Consider the following 22921-nt stretch of genomic DNA (forward strand, 5'->3'; position numbering starts at 1 on the left):
GGAGCTTGGAGGCAAGTTCTCTCATAAAGCGCTCATAAAAACATGCCTGAGAGCTCAGACAGAGTGGTGCATTTTACATGAACAGTAATTAGAAGAATACAAATTGGGATTTCCTCAGGGTGAGGCTGCAAATGGAGCAGATCATTTGACCATCAGTCAGAGGCAGCTGGCCCGCGGCTCGGTACAAGAGGGTGAGCGCTGGAGAGGCGACAGATCATCAGGAGAAAGACAGCACACATAACATGCAGAGGACACTGTGTCTTTAAAGGCGTTATGGACAATTTTTCTGCGATTTGAGAACTCAAGCGGAAGTGCGCATGCGCACTCCCCCCATGCGGACAGATACAACACACGCGTGCGTTTGTTTATTAGCGCAACGGATCACATCGCATCTCTCGTCTCCCGTAGATTTCAGTCTCTTCAGAGTCAGCTCGAACAGTCTTTCTCCATCCTAATTTTGTCCCGTACACTGAGGGAACTATACTATGATAGATCCATGCGCTTAGACACGGAAACATGCTGCTCTCCTGGAGACGAGCCGGACGCGGCTGCAGGTGAGCGGTAGGTGAGTTCTATGATTGATACGTGGCAGGACTTATCGGCAGTCCACGCCACGAGGAAATAAAACTCAGATTTGGGCCAAAAAAACATCCATTACGCATTTAACTATGAGAGCAATACACAGCTCAATCCACTGTGACGAGTCAAGTGGACATCCTGCCAACACCAGACCACAGCAGACCTCTCAGCGGAAATCAAGTCTTGTTTTTCAAATGTTCTCAAATATTAACTATTCTCCTCTGAGCTAACAATATCGGTACAATCTGATGAGATTCTGATATTTGGCAGTCAGTGGGATTTATTAACCACACAGCATAAATTTAAGAGGAATAATTTGCCTTGGAAATTGTGTTCCTCAATATTTTCTGCATGTCTGCATGAAATCATTAGTGTAATATCCCAGTGCTGTGACAGGCCCTTTTGAGAAAAGACTAAGGGCCATAATTACATGTGGGCTGGCCCCAGCTGTACCTAGGCCTCCTGCAGGAGCCTGATAACACAGGACAGAGTGTCCAGAGACAGATGAGGCAGCAGGATCTTCTGATATGTGCCCTAGCCTTGATTCATCTGCCTGCTCCACAGATCAGTGTCCATGAGTAAAACAGTTCTGGAGGACAGCTGTGCAGTGCAGCTGCAGCTCAGAGCCCAATCAGATGCCTGTGTTTGTCAAACAGGTAACGCAAGCACCTGGAGGCGAAGTGGCTTGGAGAAATAAAAGTGTGAGCAAACAGCCCCAAACTACCACTGTGCAAGTTCTACGGAATTAGTCAGTCTGTGACGGACCTCTGATTATGATTGTGTGTTCTGATTACTCTTGATTATTCCACATGCATTCTTTATGTGAACCGCATAAAGGAATAAAGAACAATAACAGTAAAAAATACTCTATTGCCCTGAACAGAGTGCAGGTAAAACACAACCCAATTTGTCATTCCCTTGAGCTACTGGCATAGATGAGCTAAACACCCAAAAAACTAAGCCTTATTTAAGATCAATTTATCTTAATTATAACATGTTACAGATTAAATCGGGTGACATGATCTAGCAGACCTAATAAACTGGCTTGGACAGCCTGGACAGAGACATTTCACATTATGTTTAGCACAAGCAAGATTTTGTTGCCCGTAGGCTTTATTAGACAGGAAAGGACAGAGTGAAATGGAGGATGAGAGACCGCTTGTCCCCGTTAGGTGTCACGGGTGACTGGAGCCTATCCCAGTGACTTTGGGCCTTAGGCGGGGTACACCCTGGACAGGGGCCAGCTCGTCGCAGGGTTAACATAGACCCACATAGACAACCATTCACTCATTCACTACAGGCAATTTAGAGTTGGCAATTTACCTACATTCATGTGTTTGGACGGTGGGAAGAAGCCAGAGAACCCGGAGAGAACCCACGGCAACACGGTGTGATGTTGGTCTGGCTAAAACTGAACCTAAAACCGGACTTTCCTCAGTGTGCCTTGATCGGTTCTGCCTCCGCAGCCCCAGCACAGTATGGCTTCACTTTTATCTCTCCAGAATCAACCTTTTTCTGCACCAGTTCTTCTGACACTTTAATGTGCAGCATAACGGACAGAAAAAACATTTAAATCATACAGAGACAGGCTGCAGCGGCTGTGCTTTGTTTTTTTTTTTCTTTAAAAAGATTGTATCACCTGTTGCAGTAAAATATAAATATCATCATAATGACAGACTGGAATTATGTCTATTGAAACCTCTGGTAACAATATGGCAATATATTGAATGGACGAGGTGAAAAAAACGCTGAAGGTCAGAAAAGTTCTGTTGAAATGTAGCTCTACAGATTATACAAGATAAATACTAATAGACAAAGGGGTAGCCCTGCTGCTGACACATCACATCACCTCATCAATCACACAGGATAAATCTGAGTCATAATGATTGGGGATTTTGCTCAGAATCAATATTGCTCGGTAAACGCTTGCTTATGGACGATTTTTCGGCGATTTGAGAACGCAGGCGGAAGTGCGCATGCGCCCTCCCCCGTGCGGACTGATACAACACACACGTGCATTTGTTTATTAGCGCAACGGAGCGCATCGCATCGCTCGTCTCCCGTAGATTTCAGTCCACTTCTGCGTTAGCTCGAACTGTCTTTCTCCGTCTTCATTTTGCCCCGTACACTGAGGGAACTATATTATGATAGATCCATGTGCTTAGGCACGCGGAAACGTGGGGACGAGCCTGACGCGGCTGCAGGTGAGCGGTAGGTACGTTTTATGATTGATACGTGGCAGGACAAATGATTTATCCACGCCACGAGGAAATATGATAAAAAATTTGCTGAAAAAAATCGTCTATACCACCTTTAAGTAAACATGGAAAAATACATTAGTTCCAAAAAGTACAAAAAAATCAATATTTCCAACCAGTTGCTGATTCTTGGTGCAAACGAGTAGATCAACAAGTAAAACAAGTCAGCAATGACCTTGGCCTATAAAATCTACAATCTACAATATCATATATTTTAGTGGCAAACCAATACTTTCCAAACTGGAAACCATTACTTATTCATTCATTTACTTAACTGCACAGCTCAACAGTTGATTGTAAAAGCAAGTAGTCACACAGCTTTATTTTATTGAAGAAAACAACACTTTGTTTGCGAAAAGAAGCATACAAACTTGCATCACGGAGGAGAAACAGATAGAAACATCTTAAGGCAGCAGGCTGGAGTTTCACACTTGGGCAGACAGCTGTGGCAGTTATAAATATCTGTATCATGCCTGAGATCTGTATTTGTGGAGCGCCTGACTGCCATGGTGAGGGCTGGGCTTCTATAAATAGCAGCTAGCTGGCAGCCGACTCAGCCTGCGTCTCCAGTGGATTAGATTAGTCCAGAGTGTGCGGGCCCCCTCCTTTTACCCCTCAGCCCCCGTCTGTGGACTCATGCCTGCAACACGGTTTCCTCCTCACTGCTCACACACAGTTTGTTCTAGCCACAGTGCTGACATCAGCCTTTTCCAATTCTGACCCAAACATCCCCATCGCCAACTACTGTACACAACACACTAAACTAGCACTGGACATCACATATTTCAGTTTTCAGTACGTGACAAAGAAATGTGAAATCACCCAATATCCAACCGTTACTTTTTGACTCCCATTACTAGCAATAATAGACTGAAAAATGAATGCAAACTAGAGCGGTGTAATTAATCACATTTTAATTTAATCGAGGTCCAATCATTTTAAATTGTCAATGATCAGCTCAAATCTTAGGTCAACAGCCAATCTTCTATCAGTAAAGACTTTTGGAGCAGAATTAACATTTTGAACTTTGGCCATAGTTTTGTGTTAAATGGAAAATAAATCATGATTCATTTGTATTACAAATTTTCCAGCCCTAATGCAAACCCACATTTTCTAACACCATCAGCAGCGAAATAAATGAAAACATCGCCAATCCAGTCTCTATATTGAGCCTCTCCCAAGAACATACAGTTCTAAGTAGAATCTGTAAATTCCTATTATATTGTGCTGTAGCCCGAGAAGGAAAATTGCACCTGAATGGACTGCAGTACCCCAGACATGTGGTGCATTGAAGATAATCACCGGTCATATAGGCGACGCTTGTCCATTTCAGCATTAAAGCAGCAGATGAAATGACCTCAACGACTTCTGTGTAGTGGAGATATAGGTTCACATGAAGGCTAAGTGACTGTCAGGAATGCACGTCTGCCTGTCACAGAGAGATTTAAGGCCAATAACGGTGCTGAAATGAGTGGATATTCCTTTTTCATACTAAATTCCTGGATGCATCGATCTCCAAATCTCCTGGCAGATGAAGTCCAGGCTGCTTCCTGCCCAGAGGTGTACAGGCTTCACACAGAGAGAGCTGAGGTTAGGGCTGTGGGCTGGGCAGATTACACATCACTCAACAACAGCACACAGTAGAAATACAGTGTGAGCTCAGAGTCCTAGCAGACACCTGCTTCATTACTGTTGTTCAGGTACAGGCGCCCGCAGAGACAGATCCGTTGACAACACAGCCAGAGCAAAGGCATTACAGGCACTTTTGCTCTGTCAGTACTAAGGAAAATAAGGCAATACTGCTTTTTGCGTCCTCTTTTAGAATTCAAACAGTTTCAGTTCATGTGCATGGCAGTCCTTGGGTCACTGTATCCACTGGTAAAATAGCGTTATAATTGAGCTTGAGGGCAGGCTTTTAGATAGGGGGCCGTCTTCCCGTATTTTTGACGGGGTATTTTGAAATGTGGACGGGCATTTTTCGAGTGCATGAGCGGGGTCATTTTATTAATAAATCTTAGGAAAAAAAGGGAACATTATCATTAAATCGGGCCGGGAAGCGTTTGACAGTAGGCCGCCATTACAGTTTACAAGTGAAAATTTGCATGCTGCGCGCTGATTGATCGACGAAATTTGTGTGCTTGGCTCTGATTGTCTGCCGAGCCGTGGTCCGGAGAATGCCGAAGCTATTCGTATTTCGCCTAGTCGGCCCCCGTACCCCCGGACAAAATTATTTGAACGGGTGTTTTCAAATCTAAATCTAATCTAAAAGCCTGATTGAGGGCCAACCAATCACTAAAACATTATCAAATTACTCCAAATAGAAAAAGAGGCGTTATATAATGTCTTGGTCACGATTTCTGCCTTTCTGAATTTTGCATCAGTGGCTGTTTTGTGCTTTTTCTGGTTCATAAGTTTGATTACAGCACTCAAAAATAGTAATTTACACATTAAATACCAGAGTGAATTAGTTAACTCAATTAGAATTAGTTTCAAGGCACACCAGAAAAGCCCTTAAACCACTGGTTGAAAATCAGCTGGTTTTATGAAGACAAACAACCACACTTATTGAATCTAGACATTTTAAAGACAAATATACAGTTGTCAAAATGAAACTGACTGAAGCAGGTAGTCCATGATAAAGAAAACAGATGTTCTTAAAACACTACCAAAGTGCAAACAGAAACGATCATGTGTCAAATGAATGGCTCCATGGACACACAGGAGAAACCTGCCGTAAGTGCCAGCCAGTTTGGCATCGACTATTTCAATTTCCCGTGAATCTGTCTGTCCAATCTCCACACCACACCAAGGCTCTTGGTTTATAATTCACCACTTGCAACACAATTACATCTTTTGTATCAGCACAATCAGAAGAAAAGTATTCGTATTACTGCTAAATGTGATTATTAAGGACAAAATAAATGTAAATTCTGCTGATCACACTACAAAAACAGTAAATGAGCAAAGTAGGCAATATATAAAAAAAATAATATATTGTGAATGAAGATGTGCAAAATGTGAATATCAAATACATTTAGTGATTGTTTTTACAGACATTCACATTTGTCTGAAAATTAAACCTCAACTATTACATTTAAAAGGCATGTTTTAACACATTTCAGTTAAATTGACACAATATCTGTCTGACTATTGTTATTGGGACACTCAAATAAAATATTTTTATTTCTGTCAATATTGCAAACCCCTAAATAAGCTTGAAAATGTCTCGTTAATGTTGCTATAAATTCAAAATACAACAGAAACCAGGGGTAGCACTTCCGAAAGCGTAGTAGCTTATCTGTGCATGAGCATATGTTCCATGGCTCAATATAAAGCCCACAGTACAGTATCAAAGCCAAAAGGGTGAACATCCTTATAACAGGCTATGAAGCTGTGTTCTAGCTTGGAAAGGCTCTATGTGTAATTGGCTTTACTTAAACCATGGTTCCAGCTTCGAACATCAGAGCTGCCAGTCAAGCTCAGATCCTAATAGGGCTAACCACTGATTAAAATGCTGGCTTCGCCTTAAACAATGTATGCCTCATGCCGCTCCTAACCCGAGAGAACCTTGAAATCTATAGTTATGCAATAATACCACAAGGCAGAGAAGGGTGCGCTTTACATGCACTGAAGCTCTCAGAGCCAATGAGGATTAGCAAAAAGCCCCAAGGTGCAGGCATACTTTTTTATGTGTCAATTTACAGCCCAAGAACAGCATCATGGAGAGGTCTAAATCTACAAAAACAATATTTTCTAGCTATTAAAGAACACATAGCTAATTTTCCTTTTTTGAGCTTTCAACCCAATTAAAACATCTGTTGCATTTTCAAAAACATAAAAACATACCTGCAGTTGTTTTTAATTCACGCTTGTTTGCTGAATCCTGTTTAGTAAGTCCTCTCCCCTCTGACGTCACAAAACGCTCTATTCCACATTACTGTATTCAGTTTTATAATGCCATAGGTAGAGCTGAGAGACAATAATTGTGTTCATTGCAACTGCGTGCAGGCATTAACATGTCAGGGTTTATCTCCTACTGTAATTCCTTCAAACACAATTCATAACATGAAAAACATCAAACCTATAGATCTTAATTCAATGTAGACCTTATTTTGAATTCTAAAACACAAGATGTCAAAGTAAAGATACTCAAGAGCATGTTTAAGGGCCAAAAATAATGCATTAGGTCTCTTTTAACGCAAGTGTTGATTTTACAATAAATAAACAACAATATGAACTGGTGCAATACCAGTTACAATTCTTGCTCAAATAATGCTTAAAAGAACTTTTGAAAGTCAAAGAAACTCAGCTGGTCACAGATAAAAGGGATTTTGGATTGTGTACCTTTATGTGGTTGTACTCTCCTTTGCCTGACTCGCTGCTGATGCTTTTGTTTTCGGGACGAGGTTTGAGCACTTGGCGAAGAGGGCTTGAGATGGGCAGGCCTGTCACGCTGATTCCATCTGGAAAAAATCAAAGCATATATAGAAAACGTGAGCAAAGTGTTGAGCATGGACCCACAGTGTGAAATAGTTGCATCACCATTAAAAATATTTTAATGTTTTTCAAATTAGGGCAAATTACAGGAAAAACTAAATTTGATGGAAAATGTAGGGCCATTTTACAGATGTCAAGGAATTGCAAGAAACATTTTATTGACAGATTAAACAATAATTTAAAAATGTGGGTAGGTAACACTTGAAATTAGCTCTACTGCCCATGTCTAACCAGGAAGTAAAATTGTAAATTCACGTTCGAATATTTTTTGTAAAACCTTGAAGGACACATTATGGAAATGTGAATTTGTTGAGCTTTTAACCAGGTTCTAACATTGTTCTTTCATCAAAAACATACACAAAGTAGCATTTAGCGCCATTCACGCTAGTTTGATGAATCCTGGTTAGAAAATCCTTTCCCTCCGAGTGTTAAAAACACTCTGAATCCCCTCAATAACGTTTTCTCAATCTATGATGTGGCTCTGAGAATCTCCTCTGCTTTTTTTTAAGTCCATAAATCACTGCCAGACTCCTTGCTTCCTGTACGAGAACCTTCTAATCACGATCAGTACAACTGCGTTCTGAGACCAGGAAGTAAATCGTTTATATTCGACTGTGTGCAATCCATTGTGCAGCCAGTAGATGGCACCAAAACACAGGTAGTTTAAGACAAACAACAGCGATACAGATGTAATTTGCTTGTTAAACAAGTGTTGGTTTTTTTCATGCTAAAAATGAGCTTCCAAAGTTAAGGTACTCAAGACAATGTTGAATATTTGTCCTTTAAAGGGCAAATATTTTAACAATGTATTTATTCATTTTTACAAAAAACAATATACATTTGCCACAGCCTTGGGAGACACCAAGTAACTGAGCTTTGGGAATTACACAATTTTAAAATCTCAGAGGGCAGAGGACTTTCTAACCAGGATTCATCAAACTAGAGTGAATGAAGCGTAATCCAACTCCAGGTATGTTTTTTTTATAAGGGGACAATGTTAACATGGTTAAAACATGGTTAAAAGTTTAGAAAACTAGAACTAACTTCTATTATTCTCACATTTTAGCTCAAATTGTTGTCTAATCTGAAATATGCACTTTAGGTAATCAGTTGTTTGATAGTTCCAGTTAATTCTGCTTTGTTTATTCTTTTTCACAAATCCCGAAGGCATACAATTATACACCATGTAATTCCTTCAGCATCACTGTTTGAATCTCAATGTAGAAATTGTTAAGCTGCTAAGTAGATACAATTAAAGATTAATCCTGAACATCCTCTTTTAGATTCTGAAGACCATTTGGAGCAGACAAAATAAACTAGAGGAACGGTTTTACTATTCTGACCTTGACAGCAGTGGTGTGGATGTAGGAGCAGCTGCACCATCAGTACCCGTGTTGGGCATCACTATGGGGGTTGCCAATTTGAACCAATTTAAACAATGAAGTGAAATGAAGCCCTGAGCCCACAGCCTGACGTCAAAGGGATCGTACCACTCTGACGTCAGCAGACAGAAATGCCCTGCAAATTGTCCCAACACAAGAGGACATTACCAGGCTGTGAACTGTTAGTGAGCTCTTCACTAAAAGACATGGGCCATTCAACTCATCTCCACATTTACACCTCCATTATTGTAATTATTTGAAAATTGGGATCATTACATTTGGAAATGCTGTTACTTGGCAGGATATAAATTTTGTCATTGCAGCTGTGCAAATACTAAGACAGTGACTCTTAACATTTGGTTCTGGGTAATGTCAGCCGTCTCCGAATTGGGTTTTGAATTGACCATCTAGAAGCTTCCAATCAACTACTGTTTCTTTGCAAACTCTACACAAGTGAACCATATAAACATACTATTAACAGACACCCTGAACAAAGTTTGAAGTCAAGACTAAACATTTCCAGTACTAGCGGACGTAAAGATGCACAATTAACTTTTCTGGTGGAGGGTCAATCAAAGCATAAACCAACATTAAAAAGTAAGAGTCGGGCATGTGTCCACTTTTGAATTGGTCCCATCTGTCCCAGAGCATCCATCTCCTTGATATTGCTTTGTTTGCTGCGGCCAAAAGTATTGTCATTCAATTCAAAAATCATTTCTATAGTTGACCTTCTATGTCCCAGAAACATAGTTGTAAAATCAAAGTAAATTTCAGTGTTGAAGAGAGTGACTCATTAATCTCAGTCCAGTATTTATGACTAATAGGGCAGTCCCAAAACACATGATAGTGATGAGCCATTTTACAGAAACAGTTTCTCCAACTGCCAGTATTTCCCTGTGACTAATTTGCACTTTGACATGGTGTTATAAAATACGAGCAGTCACAACTCAACTCAGAGGCAAAATTAACAAACAAACCAACCAGTTTTGCGGGCGTCTCTGCAATGCTGGAAAGTCGGTAGAAGTCACGGGTCAGAGTTGGAGGTAACGCTTTAAAGTTTGCTCAAATTACTTTTTTAGAGCAACGAGGAATGTTCATCCATGTAATCTAGTACTCCCCAAGTTACTTTTTCAAATCAGTAACCCATTAGTTTTGGTTAGGTCACATCTCCTCACCACAATCCCAAAGCCGGAGAGTAGAGAGAGTAAACACTTGTTTTGGTGTGTTGTGAGCATGCGCACCGTGCAACCAGTGACTGGGAGTCTTGTCCTCACGCCAAAGATAAATAAACTTTCCTTTGTTATAAACAACTATTTTGTATCTGAGGAGTAAATGTGGGGTAACAGCGATGTGGTGAGTTTGATTTAAATAAACTACAGTGCTAAAGTAAGTGTGTTCTATTGTTGTGCGTGGGTGCTCTTGCTAATCTTAATGTTATAAAACAATAATGGCAGCCTCGTATTCGGAGGAGAACTTTCCAATTAAGGACTCGCATCAGGTTTTACCTGTTTTGCTGTGCATGAACAAACAACGCAAAGAGATTGTCGACAAACGATATAGGTTATACAATAATGTTGTTTATTAATAATGCAAGAGGAACGTAACGAGTTACTTTTAGAAGTAACGCTACCCAAAGCTGTCAGGGGTGTATGTGCATGTATGATCGTGTATGACCGTGTATAACCAAAGGGAGCAGTGTTGTATGTGTTGTAGAATAAAGGAAAAAAGGAAAAGGCACTTTTAAAGCCACAGGACGCCACAAAGACGCAACATGGGGTATGTTCCCATTCTTCATCAGTTATAACATAATTTCCTTCTTTTTCCCCCATTTATTCTTTATATATAGTAGAATTAGTGTCGAGGACAGTTATAAATGTATATAGTTTTGAGAAGATTCCAATGGAGACTGATGTATACACTAGAATCGTTTGTAGAAATGTTTTTCAAGGTACTTTTGAGCAATAAATTGTAAATACATATGTAATTGAATATACTCATTGATATTTAATAACAGAATGTGGAACAAGCAGGTGGCAGACCTTTCTCTAGAAAAGTAGCATAGTTCACCTTTAATACAGTGTACATTTAATACAAGTAGTTAACAGCAGTGTGGATACATAATAAAGCTTGTCAATATGTTTTAAGTTCCATTCTATAAATATTGCTGTCCTAACAAAGCTGAACATATAAATGGATTAGGTTCAAGCCAGATTACCATTTCTAAATATTTGCTTCATTAAGCTAAGCAGCCAGTATCAGGGGCATAGCACAAACTGTGAGTAATGGCTGCTGTGATTAGCACTGGCACCGCTCTGAGCCAGGCCTATCCCGGCTACTCCTCTGCATCAGTTTTGGTCTAGTCCTGAGTCAGGCTTCAGGAGGAAACCAGTCAACTCTGCATTTTAATCACAAACCAGCTGCTACGCTAGCTACTACATATAATACTATAATTGTCGTATTAACATAAATCTATACCCACAGCATTGCTTATGTATTAGCCTGTGCGCCAGTGACACAAACTGACCTTTCGAATGGGATTAAAAAATAACTGAATTTTATAGTCAAAATGCAGAAAGTTGTATTTGTTTATTACAAAACAGCCTTACAACATTAAGACTGCAAGGACCTCATTACTCATCCATCTGAGGAGAGACAGAGAACGATGGAGCTTTCAATGAGCACAAATCTGTTCAAAGAGATTCAACAAATGATGAGACATTATTGGAGTCCATTTGAGTCCATCTGGAGGCTCCATTAAACCAGCTGCTTTGTTTTAACAGCAAAAACAAATGTTGGGCACGGGGAGATTTGTGACTAGGACATGAGTCAAATTGGACTAGCTGTAGCTCTTCTAAAGGCTTTTTACCTTTGAGGACATTTCATTGTTATTGTATAAACATCAAGGCAACGTGCGCAGTGTTTAAGCAATATATTTCAAAGACTTCAAAGCAGGTAGTGAGTCAACTATTCTTCAACAGTTTATGCTGAGACTGGTGGACTCCTTGGAATCAAAAATATTAAAGCAGTTAAGTGTCAGAGCTGTAAATGAATCATTTCAAATCGAATCAAATGAGGCAAAAGCAAGAGAACACTAAAACAGCACTTCCATGTTCATTCAGAGCCAGACACATCATGCCCGTAGTGATTTTTATTTTATTATTATTGGATGTTAGCATAATAAGTTTCTTTTGTCCGCAGACATCAACTGTAACTGTCTGGACTTTCTGCAGATTACAGGAGTCACCAGACTATCTTCAGAGACAAGGGTCGCATTAATGTAGGCGGGGGCTGTGTCATTAGCTAGTAAGCTCACACCATTTAACACGATAACGCCGCTGCTCAGTCTGGGCCCATTAGCGCCGAGTGATGACATCATAGTCATCTGATCTGAGTTATAGTGTCGTGTCTTGGGCTGAACTCTGAGTGAGGAACAGACGATGATGTTTCCTGTGGCCTTGTCGGATGTGTCCCTTCTGCCTCAGTGAACACACAGAGGACACCACAACGAACAGTCACTGCACACAGAACGGGCTAACTTCCTACGAGTTTGTCAAAAAGTAGAAGAAGGAAGGAAGGTGTTAATTACAAACTAAATTTTACTGAAACTCAGTCACGTAAAGTGCTGATGTACCAGCCGCATGGTCACACCACACAAGCTGTGAGCCATCATTCATGTGTCGCCTATGGAGCGAGCAGACAATGTGTGAAGAGAGTTCCTCTAAAATAAGATCTCTATATTTGTCTTCAGGCACCCACACATCCACAAACTACTTAGATGGCAGAAGAGAAAATGTCCCCAACGTTTCTATTTAGTGAGTTTTAAAACAAGTACAACTACATTAAGACTCTGAACAGCAGTAAGTCAAGCCAATATTGTTAACGGCACTTGAGAAGCAGAAAGACATAGGTTAGCCAAAGGGGGAGCAGCAAAGCAATACCTCCAGGCTAAATGTATGTCCAGTGCTTATTTAGACAGGATTTAGTGGAGCTGCATCGAACAACAACTAATTTCAAGGCCGAAAACAACTGGCCTGGAGGTTAACCACTGTGTGATCCACTGCCTGCAGCGTAACTTGGCATCAATTGGAGATAGACAGGTGAATGCTTTGTTTGTTAAATGTGAACAGATTCTTTTTTATTTATTTTTTTTAAACGCTACTTTTAACAATCAAATATAGGACAAATCAACATGCTTTCTACATAGTCAAATCCAGTCCAATACAGGGATTTTCAGCAGGGAAATGTGTTGGTGAGTAGCACGAATGTATTGCACCTTTGTATACAAGTAAATGGTACAGGTGCTCCGTTTTAGCTGAACGATGTTGAGTGAGTCAGTAGTGTGTGAAATAATGAGAGATTTACACCGTCTAATTAGCGCAGACTTCAGAAGTTGGTAATCTTGTGGCACACAACAGTCCAGACGGGAAACAATGCCAATACGATTCTATGCAAATAGGTTCATGGCATTTTGATATGGCGGCATGAGATTACAGTAGCGTATTAGGAAAACATCAAATGTATTTACCTAATACCGCCTCCCACAATGTTCTATGATGACTGCAACCGGGGTCGTTTGTAATCAACACAATTCAGAGCTCCATTCACAGCTCAGTTAATTAAAACAGTGAAGCTGTATTGGCAAAATGACCTCATGAGAGGAGATAAACAATTTTATGTGGGTACGGTCTGAACTAATTAACTAAGCCTGTTTATTGATTATTAGCATTTCTTGCATAGATTCACTGAAGGAAAGCTACTACTCACAGACTCTTGGAGTAAGACAAGGAGGCAACACTATGAGTTTGATGAGAGGAAATATGGCAGTGCAAGTGAAGGAATGAGGTGAAGGGAGAAGAAAGACACAGGTACTGGTAGAGTGAGAATATTATCAACAGGATTATCGTAATATTATGTCAGTATTGTTATTTTCTGTAACAATATATCGCGCTTCAAATGTGTTTTCTGTGCCAGGGTTATGTACATAATGTGTTTTAGGAAGTGATGTGTCCTCACCATCATTGAGGTCCTGCAGTAAGTTCTCCTGGCCCGAGAATTCCAGCTTCACCTTGACGCTGACAACGAGCGTCACAGATTGTCCCGGCTTCAGAGGCAGGTGAGAAAGCGCTTCATCCATCTCCCAGCTCAGGAACTCCCCATACACCTTTTCTGCAGGCAAGAGACACATTTGCACAATTATTGGAATAATGGGGGGAAAATGATGATGTTAACTAATAACACTAAATGTAATGCTCAAGCAGGTGAAATCCTCATTCGTCCAGGAGTAATCCAAGTTTCAAAAGTGTCATCTACTACCAAGCTAAGCTCAGAGAAGTTTAGTCAACTCCCTCAGATTGAAAATAACTTTTGGTAGTCAAAGTCTTGATTTTTAACCCTAACCCTTTGAAACTTTTTCTATGGTACATGTTAGGCTATTAGGGATGTCACGAGATCGAAATTTAGTGTTATTATTTTGAGAAGAAATATTATGATTTAATTTTTAATGATCATTGACACATGACCAAACAACAGTAAAATGCTTAATTTTACTCATTCAAATTGTCCATTTCTGTAGTATGTGAACAGCTTTATGAAATGAAAACTCTCTGAAGGATAATGTCAAGTTAATAAGTTAATAATACACATGGAACATAGACTGTCAGCTTTTTACATTGAGGTTTACTTTTTTAGTATAGAGGGCAAAAGGAAAGAGGAAAACACGTCCGGAATGCTCTCTCAGCCTGTGGACCCTTGGGCTCTGAACAAAGTTAAGAAAGCAAAAAAAACAGGACAAAAAGAAACAGAACCAAGAAGGAATGTGTCTGGACTGTCTGAAAAACTACAAAGGATTCTTAGACAGCACAAAATTCCTGTTTATTTCAAATTGGGACAAAAACTGGTTCATCCAAAGGACAAGATGCCCACACAAAGCAATGCAGTGTATTCTATCAGATGCAGTGAGGAGTTGGAAAGGGCGTTACAGGTGGGACGAAACAGCCACTGCACAAGAGGCTTTATCAGCACAGAATGCACGCTAATCCAGGATTCAGGATCTTTATCTACAATGGAACACTCCTGGACGAATAAGGGATTACACGATCCAATTTCTCCCTAATGTGAATTTAGGATTGGACGCTACACTCGTTTGTGTAAAAAAATAAAAAGTATGAAATGAGCTCACAAATGGAAATTACTGCCAATAATGTAGCTCTTGCTCTCTTAGGACATGTCCTGCACAAATTATGTACAAAATCTCATACTGGCCTTCGACGCAAGTTATTTGGAGATGTCCAAGTTATACTTTCACTGAGATGAGGAACTGAGCTGTCTGCGCTTGAGTGAATGATCCAACACCTGAATGGTGAGAGGTGAGACACTCTGGGACCACACAGACTATGGCCAAAGGCAAGAACAGCTCAAACAACACGAAGCCTCCAGGTGTGTGTGGGGATTTACGTATTTGACAGCATTCAATAATTCTGCTTTAAATAGTCACAATAACAGAGCTACGTTCGGTAAATCCAATATGAGACAGGAGGAATAAAAGACATTTAAATATGCAACCGAAGTAATTGCGCAGGAGGCAGCCAGGATCGCAGACGTTATTACACAAAAGTGATGAGTCACATGGATCTAATGGGACTGAAATCTTTCTTTTGTTGCTTAGTAGTTTGTAGTAGTTTATAGTAAGTAGTTTGTAGTAATGTAACGATACTATCATTTTAAACTCCATTTCGATACTAACGAATAGGCTTAATACTCAATCGTGTTGCTACAATGATACAAAAAATGCTATCAGACAAAATTAGATTTTCTTTATGTATTTATGTGTTCTTATATTAATGCTGATAAAGGTCAAGCTCATTTTAAAATGGTTTAGGAAAGGCAACGGTTCTTTTTTCAGTTCATACTTCAAATGATTATCAAGTGTCGATACTGTTTTTATTATCGATTAGTATCGGATTTTAGATACTTTTGACAACCCTTATGAGTACGGTAGTAGTTAGTAGTAGTCAGTAGTAGTACGTAATAGAAATGTTACAGTAAAATCTGAAATCTGCAGCACCGCTAAGTCAAAGATAAGTTTAAAACTTGACAAAGCAAAAAAAAGACTACTTTAGGGTGCATTAGTAAATGTAACTGTTTGTTTGAATATACTCAGGGACCGGCCTCCTGCTGGTGCCCAGAGTCAGGACAAAACATGGGGAATCTGCGTTTCAGTTTTATGCAGCTAAAATCTGGAACAGTCTTCCTGAAGATGTGAGACAGGCTTCTACTCTGACAATGTTCAAATCTAAGCTAAAAACTGTTTTGTTTAGCTGCGCATATGACTAAAAGGATTTTTTCTTTGCACTCTTCTCTTTTGTTTGTGATTTTATTAGTTTAGAAAATCAGTTGGATTGATAATTTTTAATTTAGTTAATTTTATTGTATTTCTGTAATTTCTTTGTGATTTGAATGCATTTTTCCTGCTGTGAAGCACTTTGAATTGCCTTGTGTATGAAATGTGCTCTACAAATAAACTTGCCTTGCCTTGCCTTGCCTTGAATGAAGCTAAAAGCCGTAGCATTGCATTGACTAAATAGAGAGTGGCATGTCCTGCCATTCTAAAACACAAGACAAAATGTTACAGAAGAAAGTGTGTGTTGTAAAAAAGGAAAACATTTGCCTGGAACAGCATCACCAGGCTTTCCTTTATGGGCTCACGGTTGTCTCTTATGAGACGTTTGCATCAGAGAAAGAGAGACAAAACACAGGGCTGAAGACTAGCGCATTATCTCAGCTGGAGTTTTTGGACTTTTAAGGAGGCAGATAATAACTCCCTTTGCCTCTGCAAACTTTGTGTAAATATTATGAGCTTATTGTTCTTTCCCAGAGAAACCAAGGCCTATCTCCAATGCCAGGCCTGCTGCTGCTGCAGCAGCAATAGTAATGTTGTGACACAGATGCCTTCCTTTGTGAGTGTCATATTTTATTCATTAGTTTTGTGCAGCGAAAAGCATGGCCCCCCCGAAGCCTCCGCTGCACTAGTAGAGTCTGAAGCCCCCTTAGAATTCTGTGGACATCATGCACTCAAGTGAGGAGCTACAGTCAGTGTTGGGTTCAGACATCTCTGGAGACCATTGCTCCTGCCGTACACAGTGGAGATTTTGTGTGTTTGTAAGAAAATATGACTATCATAGATCCTCCACGCACGCATCTCTTCATGCGCGCATCTGTCCCCCCCATCCCTCCACGCGCGCATCTGTCCCCCCGTCCCTCCACGCGCACCTCTGTCCACGCGCACCTCTGTCCACGCGCACCTCTGTCCACGCGCACCTCTGTCCACGCGCACCTCTGTCCACGCGCACCTCTGTCCCCCCGTCCCTCCGCGCTCGCATCTGTCCCCCCGTCTCTCCGCGCTCGCATCTGTCCCCCCGTCCCTCCGCGCGCGCATCTGTCCCCCCGTCCCTCCGCGCGCGCATCTGTCCCCCCGTCCCTCCGCGCGCGCATCTGTCCCCCCCGTCCCTCTGTCCCCCCGTCCCTCCACGCGCACATCTGTCCCCCCGTCCCTCCACGCGCGCATCTGTCCCCCCGTCCCTCCACGCGTGCATCTGTCCCCCCATCCCTCTATCCATCCCTCCACGCGCGCATCTGCCCCTCCGTCCCTCCGTCCCTCCACGCGCGTATCTGTCCCTCCGTCCCTCTATGTTTTGTTTATTGTTTATAATACTTTATAATTTCTCGAGGCTGTGGGGGGGCGCAGATACATTTTTCATCTCCTAAGGGGGCACATCAGAAAAGTTTGGCGATGTTCTGGTCTACTGTGTATGGCTGTTTTTAAATACATTTGCACAGACATACCTGAAAAGTTCCGATAGAAAAACAAGAAGGTCCCCAGTCCTCTAATGTTTTGAATTGGAAATAAAAACTAAGAAGAAGAGGATCCCAGACTTAAAACTAGTAGGATAAATGAGCAGCATACAGATTTTCTTGGTTCCACTTTAGCACTGTCGCTGTGTGCCTTCGCTGAAATGTCAACTCCAAACTTAAGGGCCACTTTTGGACTTTGCAATGTTATGATGAGCAGTAAGAACACTAGTTAGCTTTCAGATGGTACCAAGAGGCGGCATTGAGCATACTAGTGACACCAGCGCAAGAAGAGGTGCTGACACTATACAGTAATTATCAGCCTCCACAACAAACCACCAACAATGGCCTGAAAATAGAGCTCATTTCAAAAGCAGCATATCATCTGCTCACAGCTACAGGTTACAGAAGGACAGTAGTTTTTTGCTGCAGACAATGTTCCGAACAGTCCATGCGGCGTAACTACTACAAACCAGAATAACAACGTGTGGATTTTCAACAAGAGTCCATTTTTTAAATCCTTTAAAGAGTCGGCAGAAGTGCGAATCCAGCCGGTGTTATCTCCCTGCTTCAATAACAATATCTTCCTTTAGAAAGTGTAAAACAGACGCTGACATAAAACACACTTCGAAGCTCTCCCAGTGCAGGTTACATAGAATTAATTGCACGGGAGTTCTTTCTTGAAGCTGTAATGAGGTTCACGGTGAAGAATACCAAAGTAAATGGCGCGGAGTCAAAGGGGAAGCTTCCCCTCCTGACGAGCCTGAGCCGAGTGCTAGAGTGCGCGGGGAAAGTTTGGAGACGTTTTGGACCACCCACAACTAATCGTCCAAATTGATCTTAAGCATTTACTTCAGTGGACCATGAGAAACGTGATCATACAAGCGTTTGATTTTTCATTATGACTTTTTTTGTCATATTGATAACGATAAGTGATGATGATTTCAAATGAATTGTATTTTGTCTTACTAAAAACAAAGAAAAAGGTCTTTCAATATAAATGTCCTGAACATAAACCAGACTTTGAAAGAATAAATGTTTTTATTGAGTAGGATTGGCAGTGAACTTTTCCATTAAAAAGACTCAAGCGATTAATATTGTTTCAAATCTGAATAATTGCACAGTTCTGTAAAATTTTTTATTTTTGTGTAGACTAGTCCCAGATTAATTGTACGATTAGTCGACTAGTCAAAGGATTATTTCTGTTGTACACTGATGACTGTTTAAACATAATTTTAATCGATAAAAGGATGAAATATGGTGATTGAAAGCTTCTAGATAGAAAAGATCTATGGATAAAGTGTAGTACTAATGAAATACTGATTGATTTATCAGTTTTAACATTTGTCTTTGCTATAAAACGGCATTACCGTGTGCATTTTAGATTGTCTATTGTTCAGATAACAATTCCGACAAAAAATATGAATACTATGATTATTTTTTATTGTCAACTAGTGATTTGTCGATCAATCGTTGACATCCTATTAGTTCGTATTTTATCATTGGTACAGTACAGTTGTTTCAACTGCTCATTAACATTTAAAAGAGTTTTCTGTAAAAGTCAATGATGTGAAGGTCAGAGCTGATTATCCACATAACCCCAGAAATAAAAGCTCCTACTTCTAGCACTACTTAAAGTCTGGTTTGTTTGTGGTACTGGCGTCATGATACATTTCCAACTCGATTATGATACTAAGGAATAGGCTTTTGACATGCAATATATATGAACACAAAATAATACTTTCTTTATGTTACTATATGGTCTTAAACTGCTGTATTTCTGATCAGCTCAATGCATGTTTCAGATCGAGCTCTCCCGACCTGGAATATCTCTCCATTAACCGCAAACCATTCTACAGTCCACATGAGTTTGCCTCGTTCGTTCTAGCTGCTGTTTACATCCCGCCGAGCATGTGCACGCAGGAGGCGGAGCGCGCCCTCGCGGAGCAGGTACGGAGCGTGGAAAACTCCTTCTCGGACTCTTTGTATCATCCTGGGCGATTTTAACAAGGGGAATCTCACCAATGAACTACCAAAGTACAGACAGTGTATTAAAGTCCCGACCAGAGAGCAGAACACGTTGGATCACTGCTACACAACAATCAATAACGCCTTCCGTGTTGTGCCCCTAGCCGCGCTGGGCGCATCAGACCACGTCATAATTCATCTGATCCCCAAGTACAGACAGAGGCTAAAGCTCTCCAAACCTGTAGTGACTTCTAAGAGGTGGACCAATGAGGCAGTGGAGGAGATATGTGCGTGTTTGGACGTCACAGACTGGGAGGTTTTCAGAGCTGCCACAGATGGTTTGGATGAGTACACGGACACTGTGACATCGTACATTCGATTCTCTGAGGACAGCATTATACCATCACACACCAAAGTCACCTTCAACAACGACAAACCCTGGTTCACACCCAAACTGAGGCAGTTGAGGCGGCAGAAGGAAGCAGCACACAGGGCCGGCGATAGAGAACTCTACAAAGAGGCAAAGTACGGGTTTAGCAGGGACGTGTCGACAGCTAGAGCCCGTTACAATACACGTCTGAAGCCGCAGTTCTCAAACAACAACCCCGCCTCTGTGTGGAGTGGGCTCCGGCTTCTCACCAACTACAGGCCTCGCTCCCCCCCTGCTGTGGACGCTATAAAACTGGCGCAACAACTGAATTCTTTCTACTGCAGATTTGACACCCCCTCCCCCACTGTGGCCACCTCTGCCAGCCCAACCCCGGTCCCCCCCACCTCCCCCACCCCTCTCACAGTCCAGGATGTGTGCAGACTATTCTGCAAATCCAACCCGCGGAAGGCTGCTGGACCAGACGGTGTCACCCCAGCCACCTTAAGAGACTGCGCAGGCGAGCTGGCCCCTGTCTTCACTGGCATTTTTAATACCTCTCTGGAGTCATGCCATGTCCCAGCCTGCTTCAAGTCGTCCATCATCGAGGCCCCGGATCACTGGACTTAATAACTACAGACCTGTGGCACTGACGTCTGTAGTCATGAAGTCATTTGAGCGCCTGGTCCTCCCCCACCTCAAGTCCCTCACCTCCTCCCTGCTGGACCCACTGGAGTTCGCCTACAGAACCAACAAGTCTGTGGATGACGCTATCAACCTGGCACTCCACTTCAGCCTGCAGCATCTGGACTCCCCGGGAACCTACGTCAGGATCCTGTTTGTGGACTTCAGCTCGGCATTCAACACCATCCTCCCTGCTCTGCTCCAGGACAAGCTCTCCCAGCTCAACGTACCCGACTCCACCTGCAGGTGGATCACCAACTTCCTGACGGATCGGACGCAGTGCATGGGGCTGGGGAAGAATGTCTCAGACACACGGACCATCAGCACAGGAGTTGGGCTGTGTACTTTCTCCCCTGCTCTTCTCCCTGTACACAAACTGCTGCACCTCCAGCCATGCTTCCGTAAAACTTATAAAGTTTGCGGACGACACCACCCTCATTGGGCTCATCTCAGACGGGGATGAGTCGGTCTGCAGGAGGAAGGTGGACCGGCTGGTGTCCTGGTGCAGCGGTAACAACCTGGAGCTCAACGTCCAGAAAACAATGGAGATGATCGTGGACTTCAGGAAAAGTCCACGATCATCCCCGCCATCTCGGGCTCCCCCATCTCCACTGTGGACTCCCTCCGCTTTCTCGGTATCACCATCCCCCGGGACCTCAAGTGAGGACCTCCCTCTGCCGTTGTACTCAACATTTCCTAAGCACTTTGCACTCACTGTTCACTTTTTATTGCACTACATACTTTATTTTATGTACATATCATGTCTATTTTTAACTCTACTTACCTATTTTTAATACCCGGTAGTTATTTATTGTCCATTGTTTTTGTATTCATTGTTGAGTGTTTGATGTTTGTGTTGCACCGAACCGCCAGGACACGTTCTTATGTCCGTGAATCCTGTTCATTGACAAATGGCAATAAACTTTATTCTGATTCTGATTCTAATTATTCTGAGAACTCAAGTGAACTATGAAAAAAGCACCACCAACTATAAGTGGCCAACTTCCAAATATTTCATAAGGCTGTTCTGAGCTGGCAGAGAGAGGGGACTGCAGAGATCTGACAGCCAGAGCAGGTGTCCAACAAAGGGACGGAACATGGTGAAATCTCCACAGAGATGGTGGAGGACAATAGGGCTGACCTCTGTGGCACCGCGAGGCAAGGCCCGAGAGGAGCTGAAACACATACTGTGGGTGAGTGGAAGACATCAAAGACTGTTGACGACGACATCAAAGACGAAATCCTCGCGTAATGCTGTTTTAGTTCCCCAACAACTCGACACGTGAGACTAGAGGAACCTGTAAAACCCTGATAAAATACCGTGTTGTTTTGATTTTAAGACAAAAAGTATAATACTGTCATATACTTGCAACAACTTGCTACGAGCTTCTCAACTATTATCATGTGTAATTCATGTTGGTCATATTGATGTTTCATTTGAGGATTAATCAACTAATCGTGACCAATTGATGATAATTGTAATCGTTTACTGGACTATACAGACTTACAAACAATATTAAATTATCAAATTCAAATACTACACTTTATTGTAAATAAGCCTGTAGAATATAATATAATGGACGACTACTAAAACAATTGTTAGTTGCAGTCTTAATTTCATTCCTTTTTTTTTTTTTGCTTTTCCATTTGAGGGTCCAAACCTTCTTACCTTTGGTGGTGACGGTTTTAGAAGTTAGTTCAAGAGTTTCAATTTCCTCCGTTCCAATGTTCTCTAAAGTGATGGTCAGCTGCTGGGTCTCTCCATTGAAAAGCTGGACGGACACAGAACTGGACAACTCCTCTTTGGACATGGGCTGAGCAGTGGGAGTCGACCTGGAAGTACCATATCAATTAGCAATCATTTCAAATATTTATATCCACCTCATTTTTTGTTAAATGTGAACTAAAGGTCCACTGAATCTGTGCATCCTGTGTTTGTGTCTCCTTACACTGCAGGAGATGTGCTCCACTGCACCTTAACCAGTTCAATATCCAAATGACAATATTATATTTCAACCAGATTATGAAGTTTGCAAATGTTATGTTTTAACAATTATTGGAAAACCTTGATAGCACATTTGTGCAGATTTGTGAGCTGAATACAATTATATGCAAATCCAACGGCATCTAAAGAAATAGCTCTTTCATCTAACATTTTTTATTTTATAACGTCATAAAAGACAATCTATTTGCCGTGGACAACTGAATTTTTTTTACAGAGGGTTCATTTGTGATGGGGGAAAATGTGTCAAAGTCACATGACTAGCTAGTAGCTATTATCCTTATTCACCTTATTCCAAAAGCCCGGTTGGGCGCCGACATATGAGGTAATACTCTTT

General features: G+C 41.5%; 1 protein-coding gene across 1 annotated transcript in view; it reads right to left on the minus strand.

Annotated features, from left to right (window-relative positions):
* Positions 1–22921, minus strand: part of trappc9 (trafficking protein particle complex subunit 9) — a 156591-nt gene that overhangs the window by 111792 nt on the left and 21878 nt on the right. The window contains exons 15-17 of the mRNA XM_072447757.1: positions 22252–22415; positions 13730–13882; positions 7182–7300 (exon numbers count right to left, since the gene is read on the minus strand). Coding sequence (XP_072303858.1) covers positions 7182–7300; positions 13730–13882; positions 22252–22415 — 436 coding nt within the window. The remainder of the gene's footprint in view (positions 1–7181; positions 7301–13729; positions 13883–22251; positions 22416–22921) is intronic.

This window comes from Eucyclogobius newberryi, unplaced genomic scaffold (genome assembly GCF_026437365.1).
Source record: "Eucyclogobius newberryi isolate DKJ021-1_F unplaced genomic scaffold, fEucNew1.0.hap1 SCAF_16, whole genome shotgun sequence".
NCBI classification, from domain to species: Eukaryota; Metazoa; Chordata; class Actinopteri; order Gobiiformes; family Gobiidae; genus Eucyclogobius; species Eucyclogobius newberryi.